This window comes from Megalobrama amblycephala, linkage group LG2 (genome assembly GCF_018812025.1).
Source record: "Megalobrama amblycephala isolate DHTTF-2021 linkage group LG2, ASM1881202v1, whole genome shotgun sequence".
NCBI classification, from domain to species: Eukaryota; Metazoa; Chordata; class Actinopteri; order Cypriniformes; family Xenocyprididae; genus Megalobrama; species Megalobrama amblycephala.
In genome coordinates this window covers 7,413,294-7,424,807 of record NC_063045.1, presented here as the reverse complement: position 1 = coordinate 7,424,807, position 11,514 = coordinate 7,413,294, and the positions used below count along the sequence as shown (strand labels likewise).

The 11,514-nt window shown below is 38.1% G+C and overlaps 1 protein-coding gene across 1 annotated transcript; it reads right to left on the bottom strand.

The window, feature by feature from the left end:
* Positions 1-2,069: 2,069 nt before the first annotated feature.
* On the bottom strand, positions 2,070-11,346 carry zgc:171566. Its single transcript, XM_048182378.1, has 9 exons — positions 11,011-11,346; positions 10,409-10,523; positions 10,279-10,329; positions 6,659-6,743; positions 6,430-6,568; positions 4,738-4,844; positions 4,457-4,547; positions 2,728-2,865; positions 2,070-2,548 (listed from the first exon to the last, which is right to left on the bottom strand). Exons 1-9 carry the CDS (start codon positions 11,105-11,107, stop codon positions 2,427-2,429), a joined length of 945 nt encoding a protein of 314 aa, XP_048038335.1. The 5' UTR covers positions 11,108-11,346; the 3' UTR covers positions 2,070-2,426.
* Between the last annotated feature and the right edge of the window lie 168 nt (positions 11,347-11,514).

The window sequence follows — 11,514 nt, the reverse complement described above, 5'->3', positions numbered from 1 at the left end:
GGCCATCTGATCATTCTGATTGGCTGTTCAGCTACTGCCACCTACTGGTTCGGAAAGGCATTTCATCTTACGCAGGCGCAGAACAGACGTGCTACTTGGCCGTCAGCTGTCGAGCGTCAGTTTGGTGTGTCAGGCCAACTTTGGACACAGACGCTGCCAACGTGAGCCAACCCCGCAGTCTGATTTCGTCGCCACTAGTTCGTCGGTGTCGGCTTGGTGTGTTCCTGCTTTAAGACAGCAGAGAGTAGCCAGTCAAGCAATGAGGTTTGCTTCTAATAAACCGGATGACGACTACTACTATTACTACTTAGTATTCAACGTAGTGACAATGCACGGTGCCTCTAAAAACAAGAAATTAGTGGCAAAGCACACTCTGTAAAGCAGTCCATTTAGGGCTACTGTAGAAACATGCCGGCGCAAAATGGCAACTTGATATGTAAAGCCGGAACACACCAAGTTTTTGTTCATTGGCCGACTAAGTTTTCTCAGTGTGTTCCCTACCGTTGTTTTTTTTTTTTTTTGCCGATTCGACATTGAATCTGTGTCGGAGCTCGTCAATCAGTCAGGCTATTTAATCATTCTGATTGGCTGTTCAGCTACTGCCACCTGCTGGCACGAAAGGCATTTCTTCTTACGCAGGCGCAGAATGGATGTGCTTCTTGGCTGTCAAGCGTCGGTTTGGGCAACTTTGGACCCAGACGTTGCCGACTTGAGCCAACCACGCAATTTGCTTTCATTGCCAGTTGTCGGCGTCGACCGGCTTGGTGTGTTTCGGATTTAGGGGACTCGTAGTGTATGAGAGAAATGGCTCATTCTAAGGTGATAAAAACATAACTGTTCATTATGTTAGGTTTTTATTTACCACTGAAAACAATGTATATTTTATTGCATTTCTGTCAATAGATCCTCTTAAATTTTACACACTGCACCTTTAAAATGTAATTTCATAGAAGAATGACATACAGGTTTGGAACGACATGAAGGTGATTAAATGAATGTTCATTTTTGGGTGAATTACAGAAAAACACTAGTGTACTTGAAGACAGAGAAAAAGATTGTACCAAGGATTTTTTGTTGTTTTCTTGAAGATGTAGTCAGTGTATCTCTAATAATACACTATAATCAATCATTCTCAATTTTACTTATTTTAATGCAAGTATTTACTGTTACGCAGGCTGCATATTGTGTTTTTACATGCTGAATGCTGGATGGACGCCTACCTGCCTTGCTCTTTTATTGCGCATCGATCGGAATGGCTGCTCTGTACTGGATTAATGTCGCTATTTGTTACGTTTTTTTTTTTTTTTTAATATATATATATATATATTGCACCTTTAACGTTGCTCAGCACCGACGGCATCCAAAGCAGAACAAGATTCTTCTTACAAAAGAATCTTTAATATAGAAATGTGTCGAATGGCGCTAGGTAACGATTTCTTTGTTTTCTACATGTTTTCAGTGTTTTTAAAAGCAAAAGAAAACGGTGATCAAAAAAGTGTTAAATTAGCTGTCTTCATGGTGGTTATCTTGTTTATGGTACAGTCTATTTGTCACAATAGATAAAACAAGGCTATTCTTTCTTTACTCATTTTAAGTGCATGAAACATTGTATATTAGTCTATGCACATGTCGGGGGTCAAACTGATTGTACACAATTTAGCAAATGTGAACAGTTCATGTTAAACAGATTTAAATGGTTAGTACTCCAGAACGCTCTATATAACGTACATGCATTTTTGTTTCTTTAATAAGACTTGACGTAGGAGAGTTTGACGCCCGTGTAGAACGCTGTTGAACGCTTCTGTTTTGTACCGTTCTGTCCTGGTACGAGAGCTATTAGCAAATTTGCACTTCTCCCATTTTGATTTTGTACCTCAAACTGCTTTATGTATCTGATTGTAAGGAGATTTAGATCTCGTTGTTTTCTGGTATTTTTATGTTGTCCCATCTCTTAAAAAAGCTAAATAAATAAATGTTTTGAGAAGGCTTCTCCGGTATTTTGTAAACGCACCATAAAGTTTGAACGGTCACTGCTGCCCCCTACTGGACTTTACATATAAATTGACCAGTTAAAAACAGAGTTTAAATGCATTTTATTTAACCTAAAATGTATAAAGTAAGAGAACATTTTAACATCACATGCTTGTGAGCCTTGTGAAAGATGACAAAGTTTAACTTCTAAACGATGGCACGAGAAGATTCTTCTGAATTGGATATAAGTGCTTTAATACATTCAATCATGATGATTCTAGAACACTTCACATCTACATCCAGAATCTACAATCAAGAGCAACATTAGAAGCATGAACATTAAAATACATCCCAGCATTCCAAACATAAAATTTTGGCAAAGTGTGAGGAAAGAAATAAAAAAAAAAAAATAATTTCTTTGCCATGGTGAACACCAAGAGCAATGACTCGAACACTTAATCGAAGTAGTAATTTTGTAGGAAGATGCTGTCCAGGCCATTGAAGATGGGCTGATAGTTGTAAATCAGAGCCTTTTCCTCTTCAGTTTGCGAAGAAAAACGATGATGGCTTTTCATTGCTAAAAAAAAAGACAACACATGAATTAAGTGGTCAGAAAGTATACTGCTTAACTCTATACTGCTTAAAATCTCTTGAATGTTGACTGTTTTCAGAACAAACATTTTAACACCAAGTTAAGTAAAATTAAAAGAGTAAAAGAAGGCCAAGTTAACATTGCAACTGGTTTACACAACCAACCTTCAGAAACAAAGAAGTGGGCAGTGTAGAAAGTGGCTTTGATAGCTGAGAGGGTGTGCACCATACCAGCTTTCTCAATCCACTCAAACGGGCTTTTCTCTGGGTGCCACTGCACAGCGTAGAAGGGATATCGAGACGCTACAGGAAATATGACAGGTTCATCAAACATTTTTGGATATAATACACAGACAAGTATGTAAATGTAAAAAAAAATCTTGCTAAAAATGCAAACAAACCAATATGTACTTCTAAATGTAAAACAGAGCAGTTAGTATGGGTGAAACAGTGGTGTAGTCTATTTTGCAATTTGCAATTTTTCCCCTCCCAGCCTCATACTCACCCGTCCCTGAGCGACACCCCATAAGCACCACCACACTCACTAATGCATATAGTATGCATCTGATCTAGGCTACATGTTATCAACATTTCTATTTATTATAAGCAACACAAGATTTTAACAGCCAATGTCATATACAGCTGGACTGATTTTCTACTGTTTAGTGTCAATCACCATCTAACTCAGCCAGATAAGATCTACATTTAGCCTTAGATGTTATATGAATAGGTTTTTAATCAACTGGCAATTTTCAATGCACACTTGCAAGTTGCAACTATTATAACAATAACGGAAAGATGAGGTTTATCAGTATGTCACAATTTCACCCTATTTGGACTTTGTTTTTTGTTTTGCACCATTTTCTGCCAGTCTGTCATCATAGTTATGCATTTCAATTCAGGAACTTGCAGTTCGATATCAGTTATTTTGGATATACTGTATATCAGGTACAGTACAGGCAAAAAAAAACAACAACTAATGCTGTAAAATATACATGGGAATCAGTTGTTACTACATTAATATTGAGGGTTAAAATGAACTGATTTGTATACAAACTTAAATTACACAAGGAATTTTTTATAAGTTATAATAGGCCTACTAACTTTAAAATTATTTCTACTCCAATTCATTTTTCTTGAAATATTAACATTTAAATAGTAGCTGTCAACTTGACGGATTCATTCAAACATGCATTATATAGGCTATTGAATAAAAATATGTAATATGGTGCATATATTTAGCTAAATGCTCCTCTCTAGAGTTAATTTTTCTAGCTGACTAATGAGTTTATGATCACTGAATATGTTTGTTCTGAGGTAGCCTAAATGTGACATTATGTGATAGTTTACAAGCTGTTATTAACGTCTTTCCGCGGTTAAAACACAGATAAAGCAATTACATAAGGCATGATACGGATTTCGGTAAGTTGCACTGTATCTTTTAACATACCATGAAATGTTCATTCACGCTGTAACTGGTATTAAGGTGGAGGAGATGATCAATTCACATGCGCTTCTCTTCAACTGAGGCGCTGTGATCGGTCACGTCACATTAAAGAGTGCCAAAATGGTATTTGTTTATTTATTTCGAAGTAAAATGGGCAGAATTTGAAATATGAGACTATATTTCATGTCAAAAGCAACAAACTACAAATCTTATTGTGATTTATTGGATGGTTACGTATCCTCGCAATTTTTTAAGTGGGTATGCGGAAATCCTTGACTTTTTCTAATGGGTATACGGCGTATACCTGTGCATCACATAGACTACACCACTGGGGTGAAATCAGTTTAATGAGAATCAGCCGACCATGAGACTGTTTGAACGATGGGTTACATCACACAGATACACACACAAAGAGATGCTCTGTGAAATACAGAGCGACATTCATACCCTCCATGGTGGAAATGAACTCTTTCCTGCCGTCTGTGTTTGTGGTCAGGACTCGATAGAAACGCTTCAGCTTGGCATTGCCACTGTAATTCTGTAAGAGCAAATCATGTTTATACAGTGAATATACAGTGACTGATCAGTATGCAAAAAGTAGTACTGTGGGAAAGAGAGAAGTCAACATTTCTGGTTTTAATGTTGGTTCTGTTGCTCCATTTTATGCATTGTGAAATTACTTCTGACAATAATTCTCATATGCATTAAAAAAAAAATGAAATTGGTACCTGCATGGACAAGCTCCAGCTGTGAAAATTAGACGTGATGTTTTCTTCTGCCAGAGACTGAAGAACATCCTTTGGAAATTTTTTGAACAACCTGCTGTTTTGGGCTCCTGTAATCAATCGAAATCATTGACCAAGCATTAACTATAGCTGATGCACAAAATTGGTAAACCAGACAACACAAACTGTGGTTAGAAATATCTGTCTTTGAACTAGTTTATAGTGGTTCATCTACATATAGGCCCTGTTTACACCTGGCGTTTTAATCCGTCTCTTTAGTCCACTTTCACCCAATTCTGTCCTGATTTATTCGAGCGGACGGTCTGTGGGCGGGTAAATGTATGGACTTTTTTAGATCTTTCCATCTAATGGCTGAAATAAGCTTGCACAATTTACATATATGAATGTGATCAGTAATGACAGAAAAACAAAGAGAGCATCAGCTTTCAGTTCTGCTCTGACAGCCGCAAGACCAGCTGAACGCTGTGATTGTGCGTTTTAAATCAGCAATGCTGAGCGAACATTGTGTTTTGTACATTTTTCATCTTCAAACCAAACTTGAGTCTTCAGCTGACAAAATCCCGTCTGGCTAGCGCGCTTCCCATAATGTTTACTTGTTAGGTCAGTAGGCAGAGAGTGGGCGGTAGTGTTGCCAAAAGTACCAACCGCGATACCAAGTTGGTACTGAAATTTTAAAAATGTGAGCGGTGTTGAGTGGATTCGTAAACACCTCTGATTGGCCATTATGGTTTACTCGCTCAACATGTGTCTGTGATTAGCTACAATGATCAGTGCTTCAAAAACGTTGTTAATAGTCATCAATGAGGCTCTTAGCCGCGCACTTAGACAGATACACTCGGAAGTGTTTGAAGGCTTGTATCAGTGAATCGGTCTGCTGATAGATGCCTGCTTTCAAATTCAAACACTTCCGCATGCTTTCAAACACTCCCGTGCATTGATCATTGTAGCCATTCAGACATGTCTGAAGAGCGCCTCAACACAAAGGCCAATCAGAGGTGTTTACGAATCTGCTCAACAGTGCTCAAAGCATCACATTTTTTCAAATTTCAGTCCTGACTTAGTATCGCGGTTGGTACTTTTGACCACACTAGTAGGCGACGTTTTGTATTGTTCGACCACTTGAGCGTTTACACTATGAAAGCATTCAGATTTAATGCGTTTTTGACTACCTCTGAAAGTGGTCGAAAGTGGACAAGCTCAAAACATTTTAGATCCCGCTTAGGCCTAAACAGCAGGTTCGAAAATGTTTTGAGCCTGTTTTAAGCGCTTTCCACTTATAATCCAATCGACCATAACCCATAAGGCCCATAATGAAGAACATGAAAATTGCACAAGATTAGAAAAAGTGTTGCAAATGTATAGTAGTTAGCCACATCATCATGTTGCATGTTTAATTCAGTGATTGTCCTCTAGTTTATCATCTTGTTAATAACTGCTCAGACTGCAACTCCCAGATCTGACCCACATCTGGTACATGTAGGTTACACTCGGACCAGATGTGGGCCGGATCATGGCCCACACTATGTTGCTGTCAGGGTGAACATATATATTTATAATAACTTATACAATAGAAGTATGCATTATTATATGTTTCCACCCATTAATTGCCACTTGTCATCAACAGTGCTGTAGAGTTTGCCATTCCAATATGGTGGAAAACACAGGGTTACCAACCTGGGCTGAAGGTCAATGGCAGGGCGACTGCTTTGGTGTCGGTCAAGGTCAACAAGTTCTTGTTGCTGGTCAGAACCGTGAGCTGCTGGAGGCCCTGGCAGGTGCCCCAGATCGGAAAATAATCCGAAGCATCATTAGCCTGTTGTAGAGCATAAAGAATAACCCTCAAACCCACATTCAGATCAATTTAAACAAATTTTCACATATGACTTTTTTTTTTTTAACATACCTTTATTGCAAGTTCATAGAAAATCTTTGCTGCTCTGGTAAACTGAGACTTTTCAATGTCCACATTCCCTCCAGGTAGCAACAAACTAACCAGGTAAAACAATCAGCAGATTAAAGGTGAATAAACAACCCACATCCCTTTTGGAAAATCCAGTTTGAAAAACAAGTGGTTTTGTAACATGGTATCTGTTCTCTAGTTGGACAAGCTAAAGACCAGCTACCATGTTCCAACACATCTTTATTTTTATTTATCAATTACTTATCCAGAAATGTCTCATTGAGATAACACAATCTCTTCTTCCAGAGAGTGCTGGTTTAAAGGATTAGTTCACTTTCAAATGAAAATTAACTTAAGCTTTACCCACCCTCAAGCCATCCTAGGAGTATGACTTTACATAATCGGAGAAATATGAATAAATATCCTGACACATGTGTGATTTATAATGGCAGTAAGTGTTACCAAATGAGTATGAGCTGAAGAAAGTGTCTCCATCCACATTCATCCATCATAAACATATTCCACACGGCTCCGGAGGTTTAATAAAGGCATTCTTAAGCAAAGCGATGCGTTTATGTAAGAAAAATATCCAGATTTAACAAGTTATGAAGTAAAATATCTAGCTTCACCAGAACGCCTTCTGTATTCAAGTTACGAGGAAAGTGTAAAACTTTTTCCTTAACCCTTAAATGCATGACTTTCGCCAATCACTCTTACATATTCGGGTCATTAACGACCCGGATCTATATCTAACACGGAAGGATCTCTACCTGTCGCGATAATATAAAACTCCTCTGATATTAGAGTAACAATTACAGAAGAATAAAATCAAGCATATTTTGTTACCTTTTGGAGCTTGAAAGGGCTCAGTTTGAGCAGATGTTTTATGCCATCATCACTGTCCTCGTCAGAGCTCATTTTCCAGTAAATTCAGCAAATAATGGGCTAGTTTTATGTTTGAGGTCACGAATATGAGCCCATTCGCGATCTCAAACGTATTCTCAAAACTATATTATTTTCAACATCTTCAAAATCAATATTTCAATCGCTAACAGCTTCAACAGATCAATCCTGTAACAGTTACAGTCATATTTGATTGCGTTCAGTACTTTCTCTGCAGTAAATCGCTGAGCCATTTCATGTTTTTCTTATTTTGTTTTCTGTCTAAATGAGTTGTCACTTTGCATTGTGTATCAGACATTGCCACCTTGTGAAATAAAGGTGAATTGCACTTATTCTGTCATCTAAGATTCAATTATTGTTGTGCAGAAAAAAATATACGTACACTCATACACACCTCGGGTCGTTTGCGACCCTATACAATTTTTACAAAAAATGAATACAAAAATAGGCATTCTTTTATAATTTTATGATTTTTTCTTGTTATATTCTTTATAATGAATTGATTGAGGAATACCAAGAAGGTTGATGTCTAACTTTAAAAAATGATCGAGGAGAAGGGTAGTGAATGAAGTCCCGGGTCACTAAAGACCCGAGGTATGCATTTAAGGGTTAACTTGAATAGGGATGGCGTAAGACGTAGCGCAAACCTTTTTTTTTTAACTGCAAGAGTTTTACACTTTCTTCGTACATTGAATACAGAAGGCAGTCTGGTGGAAACTTGCTAAATATGGATATTTTTTAACACAAATGCATCGCTTCTCTTCAGAAGGCCTTTATTACTACCCCCAGAGCTGTGTGGAGTATGTTTATGATGGATGGATGTGGAAGGAGTCACTTTCTTCAGCTCATACTCATTGCCATTATAAAGCTCAGATGCATCAGGATATTTATTAAAATTTCTGCGATTGTGTTCATCAGAAAGAAAAAAGTCATATACACCTAGGATGGCTTGAGGGTGAGTAAAGCTTGGGCTAATTTTCATTTGAAAGTGAACTAATCCTTTAAGCCTGAAGCACATGTTTTCCTTTACCTTTAAGGCCTAGTTTCACAGACAGGGCTTAGACAAAGCCAGGATTAAGTCTCAATTAGGGAATTTAAGTAGCTTTTATAAACGTGACCTAGAGAAAAACATCACGGGTGTGCATCTTGAGACAAAACATTGGCACTGACATACTTGAAGATATGTAAGTTGCTTTCAGTTAAAACGGCTACAATATGCATTTTAGTCTAGCTTAAAGGGGTACTTCACCCCTGGAAAGATGAATGTGTATTTAAAATTGGTCATTTATGTAGTAGAAATGTGAAATTATTTTTGAATTTGGAGCTTTCTAGACTGAGAAAAGGCAGAAAATGTATTTTTTACTAATGTGGATGAAAGACAACAACTCCCAGAATGCACTTATTTTGCTGCCCCTGCGAGGCCACGCCCAAACCACGCCTATCGGTTACAGGCGGAATTACCAGGAAAATTCAAACAACTAGGCTTGCTTTGTTACACATTAATTCTATAAATCGTGAGTTAATTCATACATTTATAGCGAAATGGTGCTAAATTGCTTTGTACCTGGATGTACACCCAAAACCAGTAAAGGACAAGTAAGTTTCCATCATTTTCCGATTAAGTTAAAGATTTGGAGCGATGTAAACAGTGGCTGCGGGCCATCAAACACCCGAAGTTTGGAGATGACACCGTTATAGAAAACCTAAAAAACGCAGAATATGTAGTCTCCATTTCAAGCACGAGGACTACGAACCAAATATCCTTGCAATGAAGAGAACCATTCTGAAGGACACCGCGATACCATCGATATTCACTTTCCCAGAGGACGAACAGCCTGGGCATCTGGTACTAAGCGTATTCGCCTAGAGGTAAGACTCGCTGATACTAGACTGATAACACAGTAGCCTATATGTAGTGTTGTAGGTAGCACATAGGTAGCAGTAAAACTGCAAACTTAGCAAAGTAACGTTAGATAGACAATTACATAAAGTTGCATATAAGTTGACTGTTATCAAAGTAAAGCCACTGTTCTGTAAAACTGAGTTAGTCTATTTATCTATTTATGCTAACATTACCACAAAAGCCTGTTGCTGTATTGGTTGAGATGACTGCAGAGACCGATAAATTTGCGAGATGAACCACTGATGTAGTGCAGACTATAACAAAATATGTTAAGCTTTTGATAAAATCTTTGATCTATGTCCGTGAGTAACCTCAAAAGCGCATATGTATGGGCGTGGTGAAAAAATGCGGAACTACCTGCTATTACTGGCTGTAGTTTTATGCCTCTGGCCAAAAAAGCCTCCGATGACGCAAAATGACGATCTTTGCGTCATCGGAGGCTTTTTTACAGAATAAAAAGCATAAATCTCTCCATCTCGGGCTGATATGAAGGGGTAAAGCACAGTAATTCGAAAATACTAGTGGTATTCTACTAATACAAAGCTTAATGCTAAATCCTGAAGTAACCCTTTAAGCCTTGTCTGTGAAACCAGGGGTATAGGTCTACAAAGGAGGAACTGTATCTATATCGGTTATTTTTTGCAATTCGTTCCATGCCCAGGGAGCTTGAAAAGAGGAAGAAATGTTAACAAATGCTGAATGAATGTAGATCAGATCACCATAATCTAATACAGATAAAAAAAAGCACTCTGCACTGTTTTCTTTCTGGCTCTACATAGAAAACATTTCTGCCAGCAAACTATTCAGAAACACTCACCCGTTTATTGCACTGAATAGTTTTTCATACTCCTCCTCTGTGCGATTTATGCTGCAAACAAACATATTTATCTGTGTGTATTCTTTTATTTTCATTTTTATTAATAGCATGTTGCTTGTGTTAAACATACCGGATTGGTACAACCCTGGCACCAGCTGACTCCAAGTGTTTCACATATGATGCAGCTATATAAGAAGATCCCTGTGCATGAGGGTCGTCCTCTAGGTTTTCCTGAGCTAAAATTCCTGAAACACAAAAGATAGAATGGGATTTTAACTAGTGAAGAAGAAAGAAAAGGGAAAAAAAACAGGCTACATATTGCTCGTCTCGAAGTCACGCTGGTTTGTAGCAGCTGGTGTAACAGCCACAAGAGCCCACAACCCCTCGAAAACATCAAACATGACTAATTTAGACAAGATAAGAGACTAGCAAACCACTGACTGGTTTAAGCATTTTCTTTTTTTGTCAGCAAGGTTAGGTGGTCTCCAACCATATGTTTAAACCCCGCTACGTGTTGCCGTGGCAAAGCACTGAAATAATCTAGAAGAAACGAAGAACGTTCCAGCAACGGAGCTGCAGAGATGCTCCGATAGATAACAAATAAATAAAAAAATAAATCGCATGACATTGCAAAAATAGTAGATGTAACATCTTAGCATCATGCACTACTTAACCCGTTAAAAAAGAGAGAAATCGGATGAATCCTCCTCAAAGATTCACTTTTATTCTTACCAATGATTGGTCTGTAATTTAAATTACGAGCGCATGATGCTGGAAACCCGCATAGAACAGCGGCGAACACCGCGAGCACGAGCACCTGGCGATACATCCACCTCAGGTAGCACACCAAAGGACGAAATAAATTAAAGCTCCTTGATGTTATCAATGAAGAAGGCAATGTCAGCTCCACTGGCGATGATGGTGATGATATCGGCTTTTTAATGAAAGCTGCACCCGGATCTGCTAATTCCGCAATCGTCAGGTTAAACAAACAGCTTTTCGACACGCGCGTGAATTACTGAGGCGTGGATGTTCTTTCGCAAGGATCAGCTCTGAAGAATTCATAATCCAATGAGAGCGAAAATCACGACTGGCCCCGCCCACTTGATTCCTCACTTTAATTTAAAATGTTATTAAATTACAATGCCAGTAATTATTCTCAATTATTATTTGTGGTGTAATGACACTTAATCATGATGCCATTGTTATATTTAGTAAGTTATGTTCTCATCTATA

Bases quoted from the DNA above. Each gene is read 5' to 3' on its own strand.
- zgc:171566 (XM_048182378.1), bottom strand. From the start codon at position 11,107: ATGTATCGCCAGGTGCTCGTGCTCGCGGTGTTCGCCGCTGTTCTATGC. The intron at 4,845-6,429 runs GTTGGTAACCCT...GATTGATTACAG, and splicing joins GCCATTGACCTTCAGCCCAG to GAGCCCAAAACAGCAGGTTG. The intron at 2,866-4,456 runs GTATGAATGTCG...TATTTCCTGTAG, and splicing joins GTTCATTTCCACCATGGAGG to CGTCTCGATATCCCTTCTAC.